The following is a 27,230-nucleotide window of genomic DNA, read 5'->3' on the forward strand; positions in this document are numbered from 1 at the left end:
TTTTTTTTTTTTTTTTTTTTTTTTTTTTTTTTTGGTTTAAACATTGTAATCTGCTTGTCAGGTACGGAAAAGGTCCTACTGAATGAACAACCCAACTGCAGGGAGAAATCGTTTGTAGTGAACAGCTTGCCTTTTACTTGTCCTCAAAATTGGTTTGTATGCCCCTTGTAGTGTTACAGACTTTGTTAGTCAGTGATTCAAGTTACTAGAGGAGGAAGATGGCTTTACATGAACTACAGTTTGTATACTTTTTTTGATAGGGGAACCATAAAACCTTCCTTCCTGCTTTTCCTTTAAGGTCGGCCTTGCAATGTTCTAAGTGCTTTCAACTCCTGTGGAAGCTTGTAGGAGTTAATTAAGCTGAGTACATTGCACTGCCTAGCTAATTAATTTAAGCCATTAGCCTTGCTATTAAGGTAGAGAGGGGAGAAAGTGGCAAGTTAGAGAATGTGTCTTTAAAATATTTCCCATATATAGACCTGGAACTTGCAATGTGTGTTTAATATCTCAACAGTCTGAAGTACATAGACTTTTGGATGTAAATTTGATATTTATTCATTGCCCCTCAGGTTGGACTCTATGAAAGAATTGCACAAAGCTAATCGGCAGCAATATGAGAAACATCAGCAAAGCCGAGAGGACTCTACCAAGGCAATTGAAAGATTAGAAGGGTCTTCTGGGGGTATTGGTGAACAGTATAAGTTTTTGCAAGAAATGCGAGGGTATGTCCAAGACTTGCTTGAGTGTTTCAGTGAAAAGGTAAGGATGCAAAAACATTCATCTTTTTTCAATTAAAAAAAAAATAGGGAATCATAGTACATGCCAAACAACGCAGCTCCCTTTTTTCAAAAGTCCCCTGAGAACATTTTCTTCTAAAGGTTTGGTTATTCAAGTGTTGAAAAGATAACTTTTCATCGTGCTAAATTAGCTATCAAAAAAGCTCTCTTTTACAGTAGGACAGACCAGTGGTTTCCTGTTGAAACGTAATGCTGACTTTAGATAATCTAAAAATGTTTTTAGGCTATCTATCTTTAGCATTATGGTAGATGATACGGCACTTGAACTTCACTCAGATTCTGCTTTTTGCATACATTGGGTATCAGGTTAACAAATAGTTGGCCAAAAAAAATGGGGTGAATTACAACACTGCTAGTTTCTGGAACACTTTATAAACACAGTAACAAAGGTTCATATTTTGTGTGTTATTGTAAACTTCCTCCTGCCAAACAATTTCACATGTTTGGTAATACTCTGGTATCTGGAGGAAAAAAGTTCTAAAACTACTGTTGCTGGCTGAAGCCACCCAAACATAAAAGTATGTCTTTGTAGTACAATCCTCCTGTGTATTTCTAACTTGAAAGCTTAGTCTCTCTTCCTTATGCTATTCATTATGATTTAATTACTTAGTTTGATGTAAATAGTTAAATTAAATGGGTTGGTTTTATATGAACTTTTAAAATCTGGTAAATATTTTAACTCATTACCAAAACTTTAAAATTCAGTTAGCATACAGACTATTTCTTTGTTATCTTCTGACTTACTTGATACAGTAGTATGGTATTGTCTTACTATGTTAGCTGCCAGAATTACGTGAGTTGAGTAGTTAAAGTTACTGTTCTCCTTCACTTATCTTGGTAGGGGAGGAAGAAGAAAACAGAAGCATTCTGGTTGCTAATCAATTATACAGTAGTTGTCCAGTATTAATGGTCTTGGGAAATACTCATCTTCAAACCTGTAAACTAGAGAATCACCATCAGCCATGAACAAACCCATGGAAGTGTGGACCAGTTAATTCACTCAGCTCATTGGTTAGTTATAATAAATGCTGTTCATTGAAGAAGCAGTATTCCTGAGCCTGTATTGGTGCTAGCTAATCATGGAAAATAAAGGTGACTTCTTTGCTGCTCTATCAGTGCTGGTGGCCCAGATGCCTAAGTTCTTATTTAGAGATAACTATCATATTTTTGCTTCTTAAATGAATTTGTATTCCAGAAGACAAGTGAAATACCTGTATCTCTATTCAGCATTTGTTTTTTAAAGCACCTTTTGTTAAGAGTTCTGTTGTAGTAAGTGTAGGCTGTGCATGGGTGTTGTCTGTATGACTGTCCACACTGTCTTGCTAAAAATACTTTGTTTAAACCAGTTGTTTTAAAAAGCACCATTTTGGGCATAAACCAAGCTTTATAGTCTTCTAAATTTCATATAAACCAGGGAAGTTTACTATTACTAATGTTACAATTGCAGTTCGGTTTGTAGAAGACCTGTCTAGCTATACTAGGAAATCAATTCTAGCCATAATGCAACAGATTAGCTGCTGATAGTTCAACAAACAGGCTTGCTAAGTTGCTTTCTTACAGTGTGCCTTTGCTCTCCTGGTGGCTGTTCTTCTAAGGGTGCTACATTTGTACCCTCCAAAAATACCCCAAATGCGAGTCCTGTGAACTTTTTTTCAGATGTGCTTTTTATCAATCTAGTGCTTCTTAAGGGCGTTCAGAGTTTTACTGGTTTCGTTTGGATGTTGCTGAAGTACCTGTATGCACAGTGAGTTGCAGAATTAGGCTGTGATGTGATCAATTTAACTGGAGCATTACACTAACTATAAAATCCTATGTATTCCTCACTTCTTTGGCCATATAATCTGTTTTGGAATTCAGTACTTTCAGCATGATGAAAGTACTGTGAAATTCAAAAACAGTAGCCCACAGGACACAGCAAGTTTTTGTGTTTTTTCTTTTACTTGTTTTTTTTCTGAGGGAGGGAGGGGGAACAAAAGTAATATTTTTTATTATTATTTAAATAAAGTAATAAAATGCAATAGTTTACCTCTACAGGAAGATTATCTTCCTATCTTCAACTTTTCTGTAGAACCTGTGGTACTGGCAATTTTGCTATTTAAAGCAAGTGTCTGTGTGTGGTTACAAATACACATAGGCACACCACACAGACATTTGCTTTAAATATTTTTATATATTTATATAAAATATATATGTGTGTGTATATACACATATATGTAATATGTGTGTGTGTGTGTATATGTATGTATGCATTAAAAAACCCACACTTTTTTGTATATATAAAAAAAATTAGGACCTTCCGTCGTATGATACTTCAGCGCTTTTTCTTTGTTTTGTTAGGCCTGGTTATGACCATGTTAGTCAAATTCACATTGATAGTGGCCTGGTGAGAAAGTGTTTTGCTGAACAAGCACTAATATGATCATAATACACTTGTCACATTCAGAAAGAGTCCACTCTCCTAGAGTTTTTATGTATGTACATTGATTGAGTTTTGAAAAACAAGAAGTATTATTGTAAAGTGGAGTTTCTTCTCCCACCGTCTTATTTCTACACCCCTTCTACATGTTTAACCCTTCATGTCCCATCCCCTCCCAAACCAAACAGTTTTGTTTGTGTTATTTTGAAGAAATTCTGAATGTTAGACTTGAGTTGCTCATTGCTAAAGTGCAATGGAGAGTATAATGAGGAAACTATTGTGCAAATTTTAAAGACAGGCAATAGAAATGTCAAATCTTGGATGTTTTTTTTTCTTGTAGATTATAAAAATCAATGGAATGAAGGATACTTGCAYGACCAGTAGTTATATTGTCAAAATTATGCTTTTTGAGAAGGCTAGAAAGTGCTAATAGTGTCTTTGCTTTTTGAATCTAAGRACATACAAGAGATAGGGAAGGACTAAACTTTTCTTAGCTAACATTTGACAACATGGTTAGGTGACTGTTAATCTACCTGCAAAAGCAGTCTTTCAAAACACACTGTGGGGAATTGTAGGTTAAAGTACTTTGTGGTCTAAATGTTCTGAAACCTTTGCATTTTTTCTCTTACACTGTTTACATTGATAGTAAAATTTTTTTAAAAAATCGGTGATTTTAAAGTATCAACTAAACTAAACGCAATGATTGAATGAAGATTGTAACATTATAGTAGGTAGTGAAGTTGTCAGTTGCTCATCAACCACAGTATTGACTGTAAAAATATAACTTCTAAGTTTCTTAGGTTGTAAATGGAAAATATTTTTAGTAGAGTCACATATTTGAATGTGTAGCTGAGTTTTAATGCTGAGGCAATTGTAGAAAGAAACTCAGGGTGGTTACAGAAAAAAATCTAGGTGTTATTTCAAAAAAAAAAATTTAACTTTTCAATTTTAGAATTCCCTTTAGATATTTACAAGAAGAAACTTCTGTGACAAACTACAGTAACTAATACATTGTTTGACTGAATCTGTTTTCAAAATTGTATTAAATTCTGAATTTAGACTTCCAACTCTGGGATCTTTCCTCTTTCTCTTGTCTTCCCTCTTTCTCTTGTCTTCCTCTGCACCCTATTCTTTCCCCCCAAAACATCCTATATATTTGGAGTTGGTATGCAGTTGCATGCATTTTTTTGGGGGGGGGGGGGTCCTTGTAGTTCAACTTATACCCCAAAGAGCTAATAATTCTTTGCTTTTAATATCTTCTCTGATTTATCATTCTTGGATAGCTGAAATGGCCTGCAGATATAATCTCATAATTTTAGATTTTGCTGCAGGGGTATTTTTAATATCTAGTGATGTCTTGTTCTAAATTAGATCAGCAAACTATTTATTATTTTATTTTTTTGTTTTAAAAAAAATCCAATAATCTTGGATGGTAGGCAGCAATGAAATATTTGAGCTAAAAAATGGAAGACTATGGACTAAACATATGTCTTGGAGGTAAGGAGAACACAGCATAAGTGTTCATGCCAAAAACAGCTGAGTTAAACCTTTCCAAATTAAGAGTTTGTGAAAAGTTCTGTGTTACATTTGAATATTTGTAATGATCTAATTTCAGCTTGTCCCAAGAAATGAATCTGCAAAAGTACGCAGCAAATCTGCTATCTAATGTCCAGAAATTCCTAGTTGCTGTGATAGATATTTTTGCTACAGTTGCTACTAAAATTTCATCTATGTTTTTTAAGAAAGAATAGCAGATCTGATTTAGCTTAAGTCTGTATCAAAGGTTATACCTAATGCATAACTCACAAGAATTGTACAGTTTTGATTTTAATGACAGGCTTGAGTAGAACTTAATTGAATTGAAGTACCTGTTGGAATAATGTGTTTATGCACTTGTTTTATTAAATTTCAGTAACATTTCAACATATGCTAATAAGTGTAGCAAAATAAAACCCACTAACTTCAGGAGGTTAGATTTATGCCTTTCTTTTTCACTGCATAGAGTCAGATTGTTTTCTCATTAAACTAATAGAATGTTACTATACTCTGGTTTAAAAATCGAGTGGAAATAATGGGGTCTGAAYTGTAACTATTAGCTTGGCACAATATTGAAGTACAGTCAGAAATTCACAAAGAGTACTTGAAATTACATTTTACACTCTAAAACAATTGTCCTACTGTGCAGACTCATTCAGTCAACAGAAATTACTTTCAGAACATTTCTGCTACAGTTCAAAGCTACCAGCATTGTTAAATGCATGCTTTTTCTTCAAGTTGAAAGGTCCAAATGATACAAACGAGTAAAAGAAAACACTTTGTGCTGCTAGAAGTACAGTGACAGCGTTATGCTTCGGAATAGTACGGTACCCCAGAAAACTAAGCASCTGAAGAATTTGATATTACGTAGTGTGTTGTATTTTTACAGGTGCCTCTGATTAATGAACTTGAATCTGCAATGCACCAGCTGTACAAACAGCGAGCTTCCCGCCTTGTCCAAAGACGACAAGATGATATTAAAGATGAATCTTCGGAGTTTTCAAGCCATTCAAGTCAGTCCATCTTGAAGGTTTTTATTATTCATTAAACAACCTTGTTACTTAGTATGGCTTAATTTAAATGTAAATGTTAAAGTATGACTGTCTTAAAGCTTGTCCTTTTGAGATGGGTAGAAGCAAGTTTAGATTAAAAGTGTTTTGATCTGTTTTGCTTTACATTCAAAGCTACTCTAACTCTGACTTCATCTCTCCTTTCTGTCAATCTTAATTATATTTTCTCTTTCCTAGCACTCAAAATGTATGAGTAGTGGTGGTGGTGATAGGAGTAGCAGCGTGACTCCGGATTTTCTGCTTTTGTCAGGACCTTTATTTTGAGCTAGTTGAATTTGTAAATTTCCTGTAACATCTACAGCTAATTCTATACAAAGCCATGAAGAATTGTGCTAGAGAGTTGTTTTTTTACATTATTCTTTRGGCAGCTGAAGTATTTCACTTTAGACATCTAACTATTAAAGTTAAGGATCTGGAAGAGGCTGTCACCATTGTAAAAATGAGACAAATACCTGTGCGCAAAATATGTCTTAAAATTAGCCAGTTAAAACACCCTCTTGTTGTGAGTGTGAGGATAGGGGATTCTTACTGAGGAGTTTTCTTGTGATGATCCCTCTTCATTATGTAAAACTCTACAAAAATTTAAACAGTAACTTGGATGAAAATACACATTCCTTTGAGGAGGAACATATAGTCCAGCATTAAATGATGGGTAGATATCCCGTTAATAGTGGTCTCCTTTCAGTTTTGGAGAGCCTCCCGTTTTTAAAAATGGATATCCTTCTGGGCTACTGCTGACCTGAAATTCAATAATAAAAGCTGTTTCCTAATCTGTTGTGATGTGTGCAGAGACAAAGTTTTGTAAATACCATTACAAATAATTTACTGAGCTTGTATTAAAGCTTTAGCACATCAGAGCTGGTTGTTCCTTTACAAGAATCGTCAGTATAAATGCTCCTTTTATTTGGAGCCCCAGGCATCACCTGCAGCCCTTGCAGTTTAACCATGAAAATGCTATTGTGAGGATAAGAAGCCTAGTGTACTGTAAACAGTTTCTTAAAAAAAGCTTAAATGGACTATGTTGGAATGAGATTGTGGGATAGGAGTAATTTGTCATTGTAGAGGTTGGGTTTTAAASGGCAATATTATCTGTATATCTGGGAGTCCCGAGAATGGACTCTCTTGAAATAGTTCAGTTCTGTCCTCTAAATTATCACAGAAGCTAGGAAAAGATGCCAGTCTGAATTTGATGTTTGTTGCAGACACAGGCAATCTGCTTTTCATACAATGTGTCAGAATATTAGTAATGGGCTAGAAGTGGATTTAAATTTGTCTGCAAACTTTTTTTTTAAGACATGTAGCTCAGCTTTGAATAACATTTTAAAACATTGGACAAATGATGGTTTCATCTATATGTTAAAGTTTTTAGTATTTCTTTTATAGAATTATAGTAATGACATATATCATCATTAATGTTTTTTAATGATGGATTTGTAAATAAATTTAGTTAGAACATGTAAATCTACTCCTGTAATTTGGATAGGCATTTGCTTAAATTTTCATATTTATATTTTAATGGTTGGACTTGAGTGCTACCTAATAGTCATTCCACTTCTAAGAATTTACCTGAAAAGGATAAACTGGAAACTTTTTTAGGCCTGCCTGATGGTTGCTCATCAGCTTCGCTGATCAGCTGTATTGTTTTCTGAGATCACAATGGCCTATATTGAATTGCTGGTTAAAAAGGGGAGGGGAGAGGTTTTATTTTTTTGTAGATYTTGATGCATTTGAGATTTCGGGTAATCTAAAGAATACAAACTTGCTTTTGGTGAGCGATACCATATGAATAGATTTCTGCCTTCTCTGCCTTCATTTTTGTTCACTTTATTTTCAAAAGATGTATATGCTGAACGCATTTATGTAAACAGCATTTTTTTTTCTTGGACCCTTCAATTTAAGCAGTTTCTATTAAAACTGTTTACTTTATAGTTGAGCCTTGTTGTAAGAGGGACAAGAGTGAAGTATGGTGAAAACAGTGTTCTGTTTAAGTGGAGATTTTCCCAAACTCCATTACTTCCTCTTTTAACCTCTAGACTTCTGAACTCAGACTTTAGGGTGCATCTTTTTGAAAATCTCGAGTTTCTACTTCAGATTACAACTCTGTTGAGTAGGTAAAGGGTTCTTATGAAACTGCCTACAACACATTATATAATTGTGGGCAAGCATTTTAATTTTCGTCAATATAATTTTACAGATAAAGCACTGATGGCACCAAATCTTGATTCTTTTGGACGAGACAGAGCACTCTATCAAGAACAAGTGAAGCGGCGGACTGCAGAAAGAGAGGCTAGAAGGTAGAGTGCTGAGGTTTCTTGTGCATTAGACTCTTGGCCAGCTTGCAGAATACGATCACAAATGGTGCAGGTGTCCTGTGTGACACACTAATGCAGACAGGAAGATCTGCTCCTTTCCTAGAGGGCTTACAAACTAGACAGAAGCAATAGGGAAGGGAGAAAATACTTAAGCTGGCATGCTGGGCACGGGTATCCCTAACTAGCCCCACTTACCATATAAAAGTACAAAATAAGTGGGCATTTTAAGTAATGCTGGTTTAAATCACTGAAAGAGAATATAATAAACTCATTCAGTATCCACATGATCTCTCCTGGTTTCTTTTCCTCCTCTTCTTGAGACAGCAAAATAGTCAGTCGTTTTCACTCCTTAACATTAGAAGTTAGGACAAGCTTAAGCAAGTCTGTTTATTGTAGAGGAAACAATGTAATAGCTGTTTCATGCTGCTGCGCCTTTTCAGAGCCCGTCGTAGGCAAGCAAGAGAGCAAACTGGGAAGATGGCTGATCACCTAGAAGGCCTTTCCAGTGATGATGAGGAAACTTCAACGGATATTACGAACTTCAATATGGAGCGAGGTTAGAAAAACTGCTGAGGCTTATGTAATAAAATACAGAAAAATCAACTAAAAAAGTCAGCTCAGAAGCAGCCTCACATATATATATTTCACCATATTTTGAGAAAGTCTGGGAATTTTTCCTTGCTGGATCATCAGTGTGACTGAGATATTCCTTTATGCCAGCCTGTTGTGCAGTTTGCAGATAACTAAATATCTTATCTGTAGTGAGATGCTTTCTATTTCATTCAGGCCTACTTTTGTATCTTCAGTGGATACAAAGTCTTCTTTCCAGTTTGGAACGTGATTTATCATTCTCCAAAAATCTGCTGAGAACTGGTTATATGCTAACACATTATTTTGCTTTACATGTAGAATTTTGAAGATTTCAGTACTTTGGGAAACTTTTGTTGCTTRTGAGGAAGTATATTCTGGAGTTTTGCAAAAGTGTCTAGAAATGCAGTGACAGCATTTTTATAGATTCTTGTTACAGCCTGACAAACTTTGCAGAAGTTAAAGCACAATGTTGACTATAAAAGATTGCTGAAAGATCTTGTAGTGTGGACAGATTTTAAATTCATCTGCAGTTTTATGACTAGTTTGCTCAAAGCAACTTACAGTAATTATGCAATGAATGGAGTTCTAAGTTAAGCTCATGCCTCTTCAGCATTGGGGGAATTGCAAGACTGAGATTTTTGAGAAGTGCAGATAGTTTGATGGAACAGTCAGCTTTAACAGTAGCAGATAAAGGGAAATGGAATGCTAGAGGTTACTGCGAAAGCAGTAGTGGTAATCCTATTACCTTCTGATCTTGAACCTGAGTACAATTATTACCATCTCTCATTAAGGAGAACTTAATCAGATTAGAAGAAATGCAGAGAAGAGGAGCAGTGAGAACCACATCTGCAGGCTAGTTAGTATGTGTGTGAGAAGAGATGAAATGGTTCTGGACTAGGAGAAGGATTGCAGAAGTGAATGGGGCTTTATGGTACTAAAAAAATATTTGGAGATCTAAGAATATCTTTTTTACTTTACGATGTGAGAGTTTAAGGGAAATGAAGTGATTGCATAGGTTTAAAGCAAATCAGTCTTCCCAGAGACAAAAATGCTGAAGTCAGTGCTGTAGCTGGTTGYGGAGACACAAAGTATGAACAGATTAAGAGAAGCATTTAAATGAATTGTCAAGGAGTTGGATTCTTCAAAAGGGGAAATGTTCTGCATACCTTTAGTTGCTGGTCCACCAAAATTGTGGATGCAAGTAGAGAGCTGCTTTTATAAATAAAGCATCTGTTCAGAGTTGTTAGGTTCTATAATTCACTTCACTAAGTTAAATGATACAGATAAAAAAAATTCAGTGTGGCCAAATTGCTTTTTGTAACTTGGTACTTTTATGTGTATGAAAGCTTTCTTGTAAGAGTTTTATCAGTTCTTGAGTAAGTATTATATTTCTAAAGCTTTTATTTATCATTCATAGCTCTTATGTTAGTCCATAATCAAGAGTGAGCTATAGGGGACAGAATGATGCACTTTGGGTCTGCTAAATTTTTGGAGACTGAGCATCTTTTTTAGATCCCAGTGTGAAAAGTGCGTTTGCATGACATAATGTTCCCTCAGCCCTCTCTATGCCTGTTGTGTGTACTGATGTTAGTTGTGTGCTGGTAACTGCTGTAACTTAACATTTAAAACTGCATGGCTGCAGCAAAAAATAACTGGCTAAAATAAAACTAACCCAGGGAAGTGGAAGAGGCAAGAGGAGAACAATACAAAGAAACGAGAAAATATAATACAGGGGAAAAAAAATGGACCACGTAGAAAACTGGTAGTGTTTGTATGATAAAACAGAGCAAATATGCTAAGGGACTGTAATGGTTGCTCAGTGCTAATGGATATGTCATGTTCAGCAGCTTAGTGTGGTGTCTGCCAGACCACTCTGCTGRAGTGCTGATTCAGTCAGCTTGTCTCAGAGATGCACTGCTGCACTTGGATAAACAAARTTTTAGAATAGTTTGGGTTGGAAGGAACCTGGAGTCACCTGTTCCAAACTGCCACCCAAAACACAAGACTAGCTTTGAAGTTAGGCAAGAGAATAATGTGGATCTATATATGACTGCAACCCAGTTCATCACCAGTCCAGCTGCTGGTGGATTAGAAATCATTGCATGATTTGTTTGAAACCTAAAGTTTAAAGTTTTTGTGATAAAACAGTATATGTTGTAGTACCCATGTGCTCACTTTGAGGAAGAAGTAATAAAATCTTTAGAAYAGAACATGATGTCTTTCATGTTGGCAACAGTTAAGTTTAGCTTCACAATCTTATCTTGAAAGAGGTATTGCAGGGAAAAGGTGATTAACTTGTTAACGGTGACTTTATTTTCCTCACCAGATCGTATATTAAAAGAATCCAGCAAAATTTTTGAAGATGTTTTGGAAAGCTTTTATTCCATTGATTGTATTAAGTCACAATTTGAAGCTTGGCGTTCAAAATACTTTGCTTCTTACAAGGATGCTTATATTGGTCTCTGTTTACCAAAGCTGTTTAACCCTTTAATCAGACTTCAGCTGCTTATCTGGACTCCTTTGGAGGTAAGGTCCTGTGCACACAACTTTCATGTAAGCTTTTGTATAGTAGTTCTTTCACACTTGTGCAGAACAAAGTGAATTGCACCTTTGACATATCCTTCTYTTAAATGCATTTTCTAGGTATGAAGTTTGAAACAGGTGCCTGTCTTAAGGTGATGTGCTTTTCTGATGAGTTTCTGGGCTGTTGTTCCCTGTTTTTTGTTTTTTTTTTCCCTGATTCCTAGCAGATCAGAGTTAAATTTAGCACATGAAGGAGTACTGTAGACCAAAAAGCCAAGCAGCTTCTTCAGTAATACATTTAAATTTAAAAAATACTTAAGTGAAAATGGTGATTTTGGAGTATTTAAATCCTCCCCATAGTATCAGTGCCCAGTTATTAAGACAGCCTGGGAGAAGCAGCAGAGCACTGCTGCAGTCTGGTATCCCTGGCACGTGTTTGTTGTCCAGCCTGCATGTATGTGCTGACATGAGTAGCCTCAGGACAAACAGTTCAGGTAACTTGACTCCCACTTTGTTCTTCTTTGCAGTGAAAGCCCTCACAGGGTATTTTTGCAGCAGTCAGTAGCTTATTTTCACAGTACTTTTAGGAATTTACTTTTTCTCTGCTGTGTTGTTTTTTACTGGGGATGGGAGAAGGCAGGTCAAGGCACAGTGCATAAGCTCTGTTTTGTTAGGCAACTAGACTAATAAGGCAGATTGTCTTTTACCCCTTTTTAATGGCTTATCAAYTTAGCAGCTTATTCAGCAGCAACTTCTGCATATATCTCAGCCTGTCTCAAATGATTGATTCTCTCCTTTCTTCAGAGGTGTGCTTACTTAACCATTAAGAGATTATTTGTAGAAGGCRATCTTCTACCACCTCTGCTCTGACTGCAGAGGGAGGGAAGTAAGAGTCTTCAGAGGGTATTCAGGGTATTTACTGTGACTAAATGAGGGGAAATCTATGAAAGGTGGCCTCATTAAACTTGCTTTTGTGAATGCTCCCTTCTCCATGTTTTACTTTTAGGTGAGTTTCTAGGCTGGCAAAACAAGCTTAAGTTAGTTGGATACAAGATACAGGATCCTTGTATCTAACAGTTTTCACTGTTTGTTCCTCCATTGTGCGTTACTGTCTCTATTGAGCATCTTGTTAAGTTAGAAAAATTACAAGGTGTTCACAAAAAGATCTTTTAATCCAGGAAGTATAATTTCATAATGTCTAATATAAATAGACCATATTTCTCACTTTTCCCCTAATYTGTGGACTCTTAATTGTCTCAGGTATAATTAGAAGTTAAAATCTGTAGGGTAACATCTATCCAAAAAAGGCAGTCCTATTTCTGCTGTTCCTCTYGCATTAGATCTAGTGGTTGTGTGGTTGCAAAATGAATTGGTTTATTTGGGTGACCTATGGAAAATTAACCTTGCATCCCATCCTCTCTCAGGTTTTGGTTGGGAAAAATTGTTTCTCCATTCACTTCTCAGGAATCAGGCTTGCCAATGTTTCTGGAGGAAATAGCAGTGCTTCAGAAGTGGGCAAGCCAAGGCAGGAGGTGAAATAACTTGCCAATCCTTATACCAGATTCCTTTGGTCTAGGTATAGGTGAATATCTGACACCTATAGAAAAAGGACTGGATTTTCGAATTGTTGTTGTGCTTGCTTAGAACACTTTGTAAACAACTTTAAAGCAGTTCTGTCCTGGTTATTCAGTATATCATGCTTCTGGAATTCTAACAGGTTTAAGGCTTTTTTTTTTTTTTTAAAAAAAAAACAAAACTAAAATTGTTGACCTCAGATCTCTGTTTTGGAATCTGACCTCTTTTCATTTTATTAGGGCAAGTGTCGAGATTTTGAGACTATGTTGTGGTTTGAATCGCTGCTGTTTTATGGCTGTGAAGAACAGGAGCAAGAAAAAGATGATGCTGATATTTCTCTATTGCCTACCATTGTGGAGAGAGTTGTTCTGCCTAAATTAACAGGTATAGGTTCTTTTTTTAAGTACTTGTTTATGGTTTTAGATTTTACTTGTTCATAAATTCTTGATTGTCCTGTGCATCTGACTGCCTTACTACCTGTTTCTGAGTACTTGCAAAGTTGAGCAATCCTTTAATCTCTTACAGTGATTTCTGAAAATATATGGGATCCTTTTTCTACAACACAAACATCTAGGATGGTAGCAATTGTACAGAAACTAGTAGATGGATACCCTTCAGTGGTGAATGCCGAAAACAAAAATACACAAGTAAGTTGTTTTTTGTTTTCTTAAATATCTTGAATAAGCTAAGGAATTTGAATATATCTTGTAAGACACTATATTGGAAAACACAGCCTGTTATTTGATGTTCTGTTGGTTAGTTGTAGAGAGTCAGGTAGTGGCAGTAAATTAGGAGGAGGAGGAACTTAGTGAAGTCTGCCCAAAATTTACAGTAGAGATGAAAGGAGATATGAACAGTACAAAGGTGTAGCCTGTGATTTACTTTAAAGGTCAGCTAAAATAGCTAGAATTTTCTTTTTGGATATTTGTAACCTTTTCAAATCTGTTGTGTCATAATTTGCTTGCTTTGTTATGAAGACAAGAACTTACGTCRTAAGTTCAAGTACTACGCCTAATGTGATGTATAGAAAAGCATTGTCTGTAGGAGATAGGTCAAAGCATGCATGTATGTGGGAAGTTAGCTGAAGATTAAAATGACATAAGCCTGGATTTYGCAATAGTTAATTGTATAGTGAAGCTTAACCGTAAGGTTAAACATAACATTGCCTTCAATTTTTATGAAAAGTATGAAATTTCAACTCTAATTTTTAATTATCATAGGCTTCTGTAATACTTTATTTATATGTATGCTTAAGTATGTGTACCTTTTACTGTTAGTTACAAATATACTTTGTTGCTTTTAAAATCAAAATTTCAGTGGTTAACTACTAAACAGTGCTTTGGACACTTCTTTAGAAAAAACAAACAAAACATCTGTTTCAGATGCTTCTAAAGGCATTGTTGCTAAGAATGAGGAGAACACTTGATGATGATGTATTCATGCCCTTATATCCAAAAAAGTAAGTTTGCTTTTAAATACAATGTTAGACYTCTTTATTTGCAAGTCAGTGCCTTTCTTCCATAGGTGCTAGTTTTTTTTCTCATACCTCTGTCTGGTTCACTGACTGGATACAGGAGCAATATCATTACCATGCTGGGAGGATTAAGCAAGGACAGGCTGGGTGGAAGAAGGGAGTATTTATACAAATGAACTGCGTGTGGGGAAAGGAGGAAGTCAGCAAGCTTCAAACAGAAGTGGTCTTGGTTCTTCATTAAAGAAATCTTTTGCTTTCCAGCATCTTAGAAAACAAGAACTCTGGTCCTTATTTGTTTTTCCAACGTCAGTTTTGGTCTTCTGTTAAGGTAAGTCAGTAAATACGTTTAGTAAATTTTTTGGTCTAGACAGCATAGCAAAAGGTATCATTCATGTTTTTGGAAAATGATAGTTGAAATTTTGTTTTAACTTTAGCTGAAAGAACTGTACAGTATGTAGGATTCTTGGCCTTTGATAATGAACTGTGCCATCTTTAAAAGCTTGCCAGAGGAAAGCACATCCTTTTAAACTGTGCATTGTGGCTTTACTCAGCATACTTAACAACCCAGGGTTCTTTTTCTTTTTTTTTTTTAAGATGCCATTGTGCTTGTCAGAATAAAATATGCGATGCTTTTATTGCACTTGTGTGAGAATGAGAGCTTGGTTTGTTTATTTTTTAATAGTGTGAGAAAGTTCATGAAAATAACTTGGCTAAAAAGACAGTTTTATGTCCTCTTTTGTAAATGTTACTATTTGTTGCTATTTGCAAAGTGAGAGAGCAGTTGTAATGGTAGTTTCTTTGAAACAAGAAAGAGTGTGGAAGAAAGCCTGTGTATGTGGAATGGTTACTGTGGAGTTTTCAAAAGTGTTTAAAAATCTATAGCTCTCGCAGTGTATTTCAAATGAAAGATTAGAAAAGTGAGTGTATGAGATCAGTGGGGATTGTGCTGCTGACCTCCATGATCCTGCAAACAGAGCTCTCTGGAATGCACAGGATTACGGCAGTGAGAGAGACTATTCTAAATCTGTTTGCAATCACTTCATTTCCTTAGAAGTATTTGGCATTGATTTTTTTCACACAAAAATAAAAACGAACTTTTTCTTAGAGTAAGAAGTGCRCAAAGCTCACTTACTGAAATGCTGATTTTAAGACAAACTTAGTTGTTTAGAGCTTGTCTTTCTTTTAAGTGTGAAATTGCCTGCTTCCGTCCCTATCTATTGGAGCCTTGGCARTTCAGAACTACGCATAGTGTTGTCCCTGCTTTATTTTGGAGAAACATTAAAATTCAGATCTCTTGTGCTAGCAAGTCACTTATAGCATCACAGAAGAGCAGAAATAGAAGCTGGGGAGGCAAGCACTTGTTTCCTCATGATCTGCCTTAACAGCAAACTGCTGGCAGTAGTTCTCTGCAGGCTATATGCCAGTGGGGAGTAAGAGCCACGCAGCATGCTCAGCCAGCACTCCCCTTGCTGACAGMTAGTTTCTTTTGTGTCAGCAGCTTTTGGAGAAAAAGGTATGCCAACAGTGTAGCTGGGCACTTGACTTACAAGAGGCTGTAAATTTGCCCCCAGATGGTATATGCTAGGCCCCACTTGACTTGAAATTGACTCTTAAGTTTTATAAAAAAAAGCTGGCTTAAAACATGTTTCTGCTGATTCCTTTTGTAAAACATGAGCAAAATGGAGATTGTTGTTGTTGTTGTTGTTGTATGAGAACTTGTAACACTGTGTCCTAGTACTTTTCAGGTGCCAGTATATTTTGAATAGCTTTGAAGCTATCAAAAGCCACGTTTCCCTTGTTGACCTTGGCCATAGTGCTGCATTTGGGGAGGCTCTAAAGTGCTGTTTTGTCAGTACATTTTAAATACTTATTTTCCCTGTATTGTATTTTCAGTTATTAGGAAACTTTCTCCAGTGGTTTGGAATCCTTTCAAACAAAACTCTCCAGGAATTGTCAATAGATGGTCTGCTAAACAGATATATTCTTATGGCTTTTCAAAATTCGGAGTGTGGAGATGACAGCATTAAGAAAGCTCAAAGTGTAAGTAAAAATGAACAAAGTATTTTAAATACTCTCTAATTCAAAAATTCTATTTGATGGGGAAGTGTAGTTAAAACTTGAGGATACTTTTGAAACTCAGCCAGTCCTGGCTTTGGTATTACAATGTCAATGGAAAAACAGATATATGTTTTAAAGACACCAACTAAAGAATGAACCTTTCCTGGTTGTTACCTGTAGATAATGTAGGTGTAGTATACGTCTAATGTAGGAGTAGTATRTATCTTAGTGTTTTACCACTTGGATGATGGATTTTTGTTGCAAGTTTTCCTCTGATTTCATGTAATTGGGCATTGTCACTGCAGTCTTACTTGGCAGATTTCCCAAATCATGTTGAGTAGTTTTTAATAGTAGGTTAACTTTGTTTTTTAACCTAATTTCTTCTGTTATGTCTAGGTAATTGCTTGCTTTCCTAAACAGTGGTTCACTAATCTAAAAGGAGACAAGACTATTTCTCAGCTGGAAAACTTCTGTAGATACCTTGTCCATTTGGCTGACACAATTTACAGAAACAGCATTGGTTGCTCAGATGTAGAGAAAAGAAATGCAAGGTAATTAATACTAACTCAGTTACTTTTCTTGCACTTTGTTATTTGGCTGATGCATACAAACATCAGCAAGTATCTCCATACTGCTGCAAATCTTCTAAAAATTCCTTTGAATTCAAACTTAACGTTTTTACGATATGATAGATGGGGCTTTTTAAGGTGGTAGAGAACAGCAGCTGCTAGAAGTTATCAGATATTCAAAATACATTTTGCACTACTCCTTGATGTTCTTGATTCTGGAAAATTTTGTAGTTACTGTTTTTGGACTACTTTACCCTCTGAACCTGTTGTTGATTCCTGCGTAACAGCTTCTGAATTAAAAATTATGCTTTTGAAATAGTACTGTATGAAAGTACTAGTTTTTATGCAACCTTTTTTCCCTGTGATATGAGTCTTTTTACTTCCAAAATGTAGAGACGGGAATTCCCCTTGAAGCATAGTGGACAAAAATCTTGGTTAAGGATTTTTTTTTTCCCCTGGTATAGCAAATAACTTAGGTTAGAGCCTCAAAAAAATCCCTTTTTTTTGCAGTTACTATGTTGGTGGTTGGACATTTATCTGTTTCTAGAGTCACTTTTCAGTTTGGCATATGAATCATCCAATTTTCAGGAAAGTAGARCTTTGTGCCACATCGGGTCATGCTGAAGCCACTTTTTATCCACTCACAAGTTACAGCTCAGAAGTATGTGACTGAAGTACAACAATAATGTCACATACCAATTCGATGTAACGTACTAATAAATTTCCCCATATGATYCAAACCCAAAATAGACCCTTTATTCCTTTCTTTTTGAAACCAAAATGCCTAGTCTAGCATGGTACAGGAATTGAACTGAAGAACTTGGGAGAGAATCCAGTAGAGAATAAACTTTATGCCTTTTGACAGCCAGTTTCTAAATAGGAAAGAACTTTCTTTACCAGCTGAACTTGTCTCCTAAAACTTGGTAAAACTTTGTATTGGAAGACTAATAGCCAATTAATAGTTTTTTTTTTTTTTTTCCCTCATGGTGATTTTTAGTTTAATTTCTGTGTTCCAGCTTCCTGCTATTTTAAATCTTTTCTCATTGCCCCATTAAGCAGATGAAATGAGTCTGCAACAGACAGGGGGGGTGTCAAAAATTATTTGTTAAGAGCTGTGCTTTATTTTATGGTACTGTAACTAATCCATGATTTTTTTCTTTAGACTGTACTGCTTTTAGTATAAACCAAATGCATGATTTAATTCCTACTTCGCTTTCTCTTCAGAGTTGTTATCCCAAAACAAAATTTTTAATTTCAGTACATAAAGTTGATAATCAGCTTGCTTTATCTGGCTAAGCAAGCAGGGTGGAGGGTGATGTGAAATTATCTGAAACTGATTTGCTGTACACATTCCTACTTAAGGTTTTAGGGAAGGAAGGAAAGGAGATTCTGTTAAAATACTAGTATGTGTACAGTACTGTTTAGTTTCTGTATTGACTTTTCCTTTTCCTCTTATTTAGGGAGAACATAAAGCAGATAATAAAGCTTCTAGCAAGTATCCGAGCACTGGATCATGCTGCGACAGTTGCAAATGATCACAATGTAAAAGAATTAAAAATTTTAATAGAAGGGAAATAAAACTTTTCTGACAACTCATTTTGAGCTTTAAAACCATTCCTGATGTGTAATTTATGTATATATGTAAAGTTTCTTAAACTGTAAAGTATTGATCCTTGTTTTAATACAAAGTGCATTCTTATATACAGCTTCCTGAAAAAGAAAAAAGAATTTTGATTTCTTTCCAATTAAAAATGGAAACCCAAGATTATCATCTTTCCCGAAATCAGATTTTCATCAAAGTTTCTCAAAATCTTGTTTACAAAAAACACTTTGTACCCTTGACTAGTAGTCATCTACTCTGTTAATTGTTCCATGGTTAACTGGAATGTGTATAATATATTATGTGTAATACAATGAATGCATATATTTATACCACCATATTACTTTCACACTGGATATAGAGATCTTTTACTGTTGAAATAAACTTTTCATCTGCTATAAGTTCCTCATTTTGACAATAACATGATCATATTATTGGTCAAAAGGGCTGGGAAAACATGTGAATATGTGAAAATCATTTCAAATAGAACCTGACCTTTTTTTAAAAAAAAAAAAAAAAAAGAAAAAAAGAAAAAAGTCTGTGCTGGACTCAAATTGGAATAGCTAAGCTTTGATTAGCATTCAGAATATGGAATTCTTAAGACTTCTTAGGAACGAAATGGAAAAGAGAACCTGAATCAATACTTAATGATTTCTTTAACATAGGCAGACTATAACTTGTGATTAGTGCACAAGTATACATGACAGCGCTTACTAATCAAACTAAATTTCATTTTGGAGGAATAATATTTCACCTATGGACTCCATCCTAATTCCTTGTACAAGATGGTTAAATCTACTGCTTTTGTTCCCCTCCCTCCCCCTATTTTTTATAACTTCATATGTGGAATTTGTTCTTCTGTTTGGTATAGCTGAAGATGTCAAGCCAAATGAAGAAAATTACATCTCCTGTGATCTGAAGTATTTATATTGTAGTAAATACTTCAGATGTTATACTTCCTGCTAAGTACACTTAAGAATACAGTGTTATAAAATGTTTAATTCAGCTGTAAATTWAAAAGAAAACCCTTTAAATATATGCTGATTTCCATCAGAACACTAGTGACTTGATCTTGGGGTCCCAGGAGGAGTAACAGCTGTAATAGCCTTGGATTAAGATCTATTTCTAGGTGTGCCCTACTTTATTTTGGAAACCGTAGCAATAAATTGGCATCTTGAGTAACATAAAAATCATTGTATATTACGCTCATGTCATGTGGTATAAATGAGTATATGAAAAATGTACAATTTGTAACATGCACACTTCATTTGGACACTGAACAATTGTTTTTCTGATCTGTTGGGATTGATGGAATATTCAGAATATCTGCTTTTAAAAATTGTTTCAATAAACTTGTCTGTCAAGGAGCTGTTGCAGTATGACCTGGTAAGCTTCATTCCTTTAGGAAGATGGTAAATGTGAAAGATACAGTATGCTCGCTATTTTAATACATCTAGAAGAAAAAGATAGTCCTTAGAAGGTAGATTTTGGAGTGAAGAAAAGTGATATTGTCTTTACAAACGGGGTGGAGGGAGACTCTGGAATTTTAATACAGCTATTGAAAGAGTAGTTAAGATGTTCCAAGAGCTTCTTGTGCTGATTGTTCCATGATTTTTTTTTTCATTATTGATTGAGTTGACCTTCTTATGCTCAAAGCCTTTCTAGTATTTTGCTAGGCTGAAGAGGGACACAAATAGTCCACGTTAACAATATTTCCAAAAGAATACTTAACTATACTTGGGTGATTTTAATCATGAGAAATTCAAACTCTTATATTTGCATGCTTAGGGAAGGGAGAAGGATTTGTGTAAAGAGGGTGGTGCTCCTCTTTCTTTTTATCAACAAAAATATGCAAAATGAAGAACAAAGTATTTTCTTATCAAATCCATGCTATGCAGAGACTTGTCTGAATCTTAAGGCATGCCTGCATTCCAGTCACAGGATCTCCAAGTGGGGAGGACTGAGCTGCATTTTTTGGACATTCTAGTTTGGCTACTCTGCAGTCTAGCCACTACAGCATGAAGCTCATGGGTTAACTTGTTGTCTTTAGGATAAATCCTTTAATGCAGGTCTTTATAACAAAACTACTGCCAGAATTCAAAATAGCTGTTACCCTTACCTCTGTGACTGTATATGTATACCTGCCTCTGGACAGAATAAAATACAGTTGAGCAGTTCTACAATCTGCCATTATGAGGTTGGTTCTCCAACTGGAATTTAGTATTACTGGTTGCAAATTAATGTAAAAGYTAACCTTACTGCAGGTGTGAAAGTGTACTTTATTTCTGTTTGGATATTTTATACAACAGAATGCCTTCACGGTACTACTGAAACAGTTTCAAAAATCAAACAGGCTGTCTTCTCTTTTGGTTATTGAATTCAACTTCAATTCATTGAATTGAATATTAACATAAATGTGCATTTTGACTCCACTGAGTACTGCTGAACTCATTAATTTTTTTTAAAGATTTACTCAGCTGTTCTGAAAAAGAAACCCACAGTGAAAAGCTTCGGCATTTATGTCCAGAATTATGACTGCTATTTAATATTTAAATGGCCACCTGGCAGATCCACAAGTTCCCCACTACAGAGTAAAGAAAGTATTTGACCTGGAAATGTTAGAATTTGGATTTTCAGGTACAAAATTTTTTAAACCATGCAGGGAATAAAGCTATGCTAGTTGATAGGCAGCTAGAAAACACTGGAAAAGGGCTGGAGTATATTATGCCCTTTTAGTGCCAAGTGCGTCTGTAGAAACAGGTGGCTGGTTGCTGCAGCCCAACAATAATTGTCTGCTCTGCAAGCTCTCTTTGGCCTTGCTCTGCTGTCCACCCACATCCCCCTGTGCTGTGCTGGGTAATTTGATTTGTTTTGCAAATCAAATTTATTCATGCTCTTTATTGCCTGTCTCAGAATACTTTGTAATGAATCATTCCCTCACACTTGCCTTCTGGCTATAACTCAAGCAGGAGAAAAGCTGGAGGTTCAAGCCAAYGATCATCATCTCAAAATTTCCTTTTCTTCTAATAGCATAAATATGCAAGTTTGTAGTTGTAGTGTTAGTAGATATGCACAACTAATGGAGCTCAGTCTGGCAAAGACAGCTCTGTTAACTGCTGTTACTAAAAATATGGGCATTTTTTTTTCCAATTCAGATTATGGCTAGGATTGTAAGGAGGGGATGAAGAGACTTAATTATAAATTATAGCTGCAGAGATTTTTTTTTCCCTAAGTAGGTTGTAGTCATTTCCATAATTAAGTGTTGTGGAACGGCAGCTATTTCTGCTACCCTTGGCATCACTGTAGTAGGAGGGAGGATGGACTGTGTGATCATGGCGTCTATGCCCTTGCAGGCTTAGGAAGTCTCTTTTTCCTCCCCCTTCAGAATACTATGTTGTATTTGGCGAACAAGATGCAGAAACTTCCAAAGTAAACTTATAGTTGATGAGTAATCTGACTTCCCATTTTGGGCAATGTGGCACCTTTTCACTGTATAAATGGTTAGAATTGTAGAGGCACTTAAAGACTTTATGTAAATAATGTTATCAAATTATATTTACAAATTCCACTTTCACTTCTCTTACTACTTCTTTATTTATTGACCCAAATTAAATCTTAGTAGCAAAGCAGTCATACTGTATGTAATCATCTTAAAGCAAAATTACACAACTGTTTCTGGGTTGAGGTATAGTCCAAGCACAACTACCTTAAAATTATTTCTCCCACAGTTGACCATGTATATCTTACCGTTCAATATCAGAATTATCAAATAATTATGACATGTAATACATAGATTTACTAGATGATATAAAGCCACGTGAGAGCTACTAACATATCAGGGGACACGACAATCTTACTTCTCAGAACTCTACAGGGACTCTTGAGAAGGTCTAGCGTCCTCTTTAGTACTAATAAACATATTTCCTGTTCTAGACAATGGTAAACATGTAAGAAAACATTGCAGGTAAAATGTTCTCATTCTCAAATTTTGATGAATGGGACGTTATATTACAGAATGATTGCAGTCACTTAGAATTCCTGTGGTATGCCCTAAAGGTTATCAGTAGCAAAGGAAAAAACTTGTCCTTTACTATAAAGGAAAACAAAATAAAAGCTGAAATTTGAAAGGAGAAGTTTGTGGGAAAAGTGTGCAGATACACAGATGCATGTGATTCCTCTTTCTCCTCCTTTTGGGATGCATTTCTTTTTCTGTACAAGTTTGCTAATCTCTGGTTCTGCTTTCAGTTCTCCCTGAGTTACTCTACGAAAATTTTTTAGAAAGAATCCTGAATATATAGACACTGAAAGGAGGGGAGATTTGTACTTGAAGCTTTGATGTGGCATATGGCTTTGATAAAATGACTTTGTGAAGTTTGTTGCAACATGCTGAACTCCGTGCCCTTATGAGCGGTTCTGCTTAAAAGCAGTATCCAGTCACCCTAAGTTTATTAGTTGCCCCTGTAAAAATAAAATATCCTAGGATCAGTGTTATAAAAGGGTGTGAAATTGTTATACAGCTGATCTGACCATTGGCCTTTACACGTAAAGTCACAAGCAAACTGAATGACGCCTCTAAGAGCCGCTATTAAGTGGGATGTAGAGAAATAAGAACTCTGAGGAGGCTTCAAAAAATCTTTGTTGCAGGAAGTGGAATGGTTGCGGTTTCTGAGAAACTCAGACAAATGAAACAAAGTGAATGGAGTGCTTTGCTAAGAACTGAGTATTTCTGCCCTGGGTTTGGTACTCCAAATATAAATTTTTTGATACATCTTTTTATACAATTGTTAGTTGAATTTGTCTGAGATAACATAGTGTGACTTTTGCATAAGAGTACTTAATTTCTTTGTGTAACTAAAACCCTTGCCCTGAATATCCAAAAAGTAAGTGAAYAGGTGTACTAACCTAAAGTAATTCAATAAGTGAATAACTGCATGGAGACACACTGAATAATACAAAGGCCTATAATTCAAGGCTCTGCTCTAAACAATCACTTAAACATGTGCTTGTTCAGRATGTTGTGAATGGTCCCATTGACTCCACTTGCATTACTTTTGTGCAAAATGTGCACTTCTAAATGTTTTATAGATAAGAGCCAGAAGTAAAGTGGAGATAYATCTCCCAAGATTTGACATGGTATTTTCCATACCTACTTGGGCCCCAAATTTCATAGCCTAAATCTCATACAAGTTCTTGAGAGTTTTCTAYTTACTCTCTTCAGTCTTTTGTGATACATAGCTAACAGAAAACATTAAGCACAAAACAAAAGTGCAGTGCAGGCTGTTTGACTAAGGGCTCATGCATCCTGTGGACATATAGCTTAAAATCACACTTAACTTGCCTATTACATTTTCCTCCAAAGTTCCAGTCAGGATAAGGCATTTCATTGCACTGAAAATACTAAAACTATAATATACACACATGATTACTTCCTCAAGCAAYTAACAGTTCAGAGAACCTGCACCTCAGCTTTAAAGATTTAATGTGCAGTGGGAGATTGCAGCAATGAGGCCTGTGATAAACGTTAGAAAGGACATGCAAATTAAATGTAATTTGGAAGCTTTAATGTATTTGCTGTTGAAGTGCCAATTTAACTGTGCATAGCATTGCAGATGACCCTGAGAGAAAGGTGTTTTGAACACTTTGTGGCATGGCCAAAATAGTCAATGTCATTGCTGCCAGCTGTGTGTTCGCCAGAGCGCTGGAGTGCTGAGCTGCTGCTGCTGCCAAGGGGATAGATGGAGTATGTCAAATGGCAGCCACTGATGGGGATGGGGCTGTCTCTCCCCATGTGTCGCAGTGGCTGTGCACTACTCCCAATTTTGCAGCAGGAGCTGCAAGCCTGGCTTCCTAGAAACCTTCCTCTGCAACCTTCCCCCCCTTTCAAGCATCCTCATTCTGTCTTTACATCTGTTTTCCTTGCGACAAAGCAGTATGGCCCCGAGCTTCCTCCTCTTTCTTGATACCAAAGGTAAATTTTGCCTATGTTGCTGAGAAGCCTTAAGCCAATTCTACYTTTTGGCATCAAAGAAGTTTTAAATAGGCTGTGCCCTGAAGCCCATTGAAGTCAACCTAGAYGTTTCTGTTAAAACCACAGTGGACCCAAGTTACTCCTTTGGCTGTCATTCTGGAGGTGATGGCCTTGTAATGGGCGGCAACAGATGACTGAGGCAAGGCTTAGAAATGGTGAAGTTCACTGAAAATGTCATGCCACATTCTCATCTTAATCATGCTTAAAGAATGTAAAATCTGCAACCGAGTACCCAAACAAAAAAGTATCCAAGAAAAATATTCACCAGCAAGCTGCTCTAAATTACAGTAACTTTTAACTGATGTTTTTGTAGATAATCCTAAATCCTAATAAGAAAAAAAATGTATATTACCATCGACCAAAATATATACAATCATAAGGAAAAAAAACAGCCCATTTGAACTTCTTTTATCTATTGAAAAAAAGTAAATATAGCTAACGCATGAATTGTTTTAGCTTACCAATACATATAATTTTATTAATCCATCAGTGTATGTTGTAAAACAACATTTAATTTGCTGTTATGGTTAATGATCTTTATGAATGGATAAAACCAGGGCAAACTTTCTTTGCTTCTACAGCAGCCACTTTGTTGTTCTCTTTTATTTTTACATTCTCAAAAGTTTTATGAGTTTATGTTTTCTCATGCTATGCTAGAGACAATTTTAATGTCTATTACAAGTGACAGTCCACTATGAGCAACTGAGAGATGTCTTCTGCACAAGCTGTAATAAACTATTAGCAATCATGCACTCTACTCATTTCAAAAATCATGAAACTTATTTTAAAATATCTTTTAAAATACTATACTTTGATGTATCTATAGAGTACTTCTATGGAGGTTGTCATAATGTGCATAGGAAGGTAATAAACTGAAAATACACAAACAGTATTTACACTCTTAACTTATATCACAAATATTTTCYCTGCTTTGTGTTCTGAGCCGCTAGATAGTATACTCCACTCAACTGGAACTTAGCCCATAATAAGTAAATGAGATAAGATCATATTTAAGTATCAAAACGCCATATATACAATCTATTATTTCTTTAGAATAACCAGAGCATTTTTGGACATAGATTTCAAACATTTTTGGTGTGCGTGTTTTAATATAGATTTTAAAAATGTATTTTAGTTTTAAATGAGTCTAAACTTTGCAATAGGAATTGATCTTGGACAAGAAGGTAGCATGAAGAAATGCTACAGTCTGAAATGAGAGATGGCCCATCCCTGGTCACTAGGAAGTCCTTCTGGTCAATGTGTGTAAGTATCTGAAGGGAGGGTGTCAAGAGGATGGTGCCAGTGTGCCCAGTGATAGGATGAGAGGCAATGGCACTAACTGAAACATGGGAAGTTCTGTATGAACATGGGGAAAAACTTCTTTACTATGAGGATGACTGAGCACTCGAGCAGGTTGCCCAGAGAGATTGTGGAGTCTCCATCCCTGGAGATACTCAAAAGTTGTCTGGACAGGGTCATGGGCAATGTGTTCTAGGTGACCTTGCTTGACTGAGGGTGGTGGTGATCTAGATGATCTCCAGAGGTCCCTTCCAACCTCAACCATTCTGTGATTCTGACTTCAGAGTTGATAGTTAAAATATTTCACTCACTTCCATTTATACGTGTTCTTTAATCTCAAAGTAATAGCTTCAGTTAAGGGACTTTCTAACAGTTTTTCTAACTTTTTCTACCTTAGCTCTCCATTCAAACTCCCATCTTGGCCTCAGCCTTGCCTGAAGCACAGAGTACCCCACTTCTCCTGATTTTAGCACAGCTCTCAAGCCTGCTATCATCTCCTCAGCAGTGATGTACTAGCAACACAACAGAGTGAAGCAGTACTCCTCCTTCACTTAAAGCCTGCAGAGGCTGTATGGAAATTTCCAAAGAGATGTTTTATGTCTGTACCTAAAACTTTTCAAGCCTGTTAGGAAAAATCCAGTTCCTACTCCACCCACAGTGTTTGCTGAGCACTGGCACTGACACTTCTGTGCCCTTGGCACAAACTGTGCAGAGGGTTTTTTTCTGCTTGCATTGCTACTCATGAGTTTATCTGTAACATTTTTCTYCCTACTGCATCTCTATGCTAAACACAGAACAGAGTTTGGGGTCTGATCATGTTTCAAAGTAGTCTCACTAAGAAGCCACAGCATGGTCCTTTTTTAACTTTAAGGTTAGCAATCCAGCACTGCCATAAGACCACGCAAGAGATCGATTTCTACAAGGGGTTCTCGGTTAGGCTTTCCAGAGGCTTCTTCAGGCTGAACCACCACGGCSAAGGCAGGACTCGCCCAGAAGGCACTGTGCTTGGTAACGCTCTGTAGGCGTTCAGCCCGCCCCTGATTTAGAGGGCACAGGGCCCTCACATCCACGGGACGTCACTCACAAGGACGCCGGTCTCTCGCGCGAAGGCTCCATCCCGCTACCGCTGCCCCTACCCGGGCGGCGCGGCTCCCCGTGCTGGCGACGCGCGAGGCCCGAGCCTGGGGGGAGGAGGGGGGAGCGAGGCCACACAGGAGAACACCGCAGCGACAAGGGCCCGGGGGGGACGAGGGCGGCCGTTAGGGAAGGGGGTAAGGGCGGAGCAGCCCGCCCCTCCCCCCGCGCTGCGCCGCGCCGCTCCGTGCCCCAACGGCCGCCCGCGCGCCGCCCCGCCCCGCCCCCTCCACGCCCCGCCCCCCGCC

The 27,230-nt window shown here is 36.6% G+C and overlaps 1 protein-coding gene across 1 annotated transcript in view; it reads left to right on the plus strand.

Annotated features, from left to right (window-relative positions):
* Positions 1 to 19,900, plus strand: part of PAXBP1 (PAX3 and PAX7 binding protein 1) — a gene marked incomplete at its 5' end in the record, with an annotated part of 26,785 nt that extends 6,885 nt beyond the window's left edge. The window contains 12 exons of the mRNA XM_085297838.1: positions 570 to 759; positions 5,639 to 5,762; positions 8,014 to 8,113; positions 8,572 to 8,687; positions 11,049 to 11,248; positions 13,060 to 13,204; positions 13,346 to 13,467; positions 14,203 to 14,279; positions 14,556 to 14,622; positions 16,188 to 16,334; positions 16,749 to 16,903; positions 18,382 to 19,900. Of these exons, the coding sequence (XP_085153964.1) occupies positions 570 to 759; positions 5,639 to 5,762; positions 8,014 to 8,113; positions 8,572 to 8,687; positions 11,049 to 11,248; positions 13,060 to 13,204; positions 13,346 to 13,467; positions 14,203 to 14,279; positions 14,556 to 14,622; positions 16,188 to 16,334; positions 16,749 to 16,903; positions 18,382 to 18,499 (1,561 nt within the window). The remainder of the gene's footprint in view (positions 1 to 569; positions 760 to 5,638; positions 5,763 to 8,013; positions 8,114 to 8,571; positions 8,688 to 11,048; positions 11,249 to 13,059; positions 13,205 to 13,345; positions 13,468 to 14,202; positions 14,280 to 14,555; positions 14,623 to 16,187; positions 16,335 to 16,748; positions 16,904 to 18,381) is intronic.
* Between the last annotated feature and the right edge of the window lie 7,330 nt (positions 19,901 to 27,230).

Source organism: Rhea americana, unplaced genomic scaffold, assembly GCF_003343005.1.
Source record: "Rhea americana isolate MKP2758 unplaced genomic scaffold, rheAme1 scaffold_130, whole genome shotgun sequence".
Lineage (NCBI taxonomy): Eukaryota > Metazoa > Chordata > Aves > Rheiformes > Rheidae > Rhea > Rhea americana.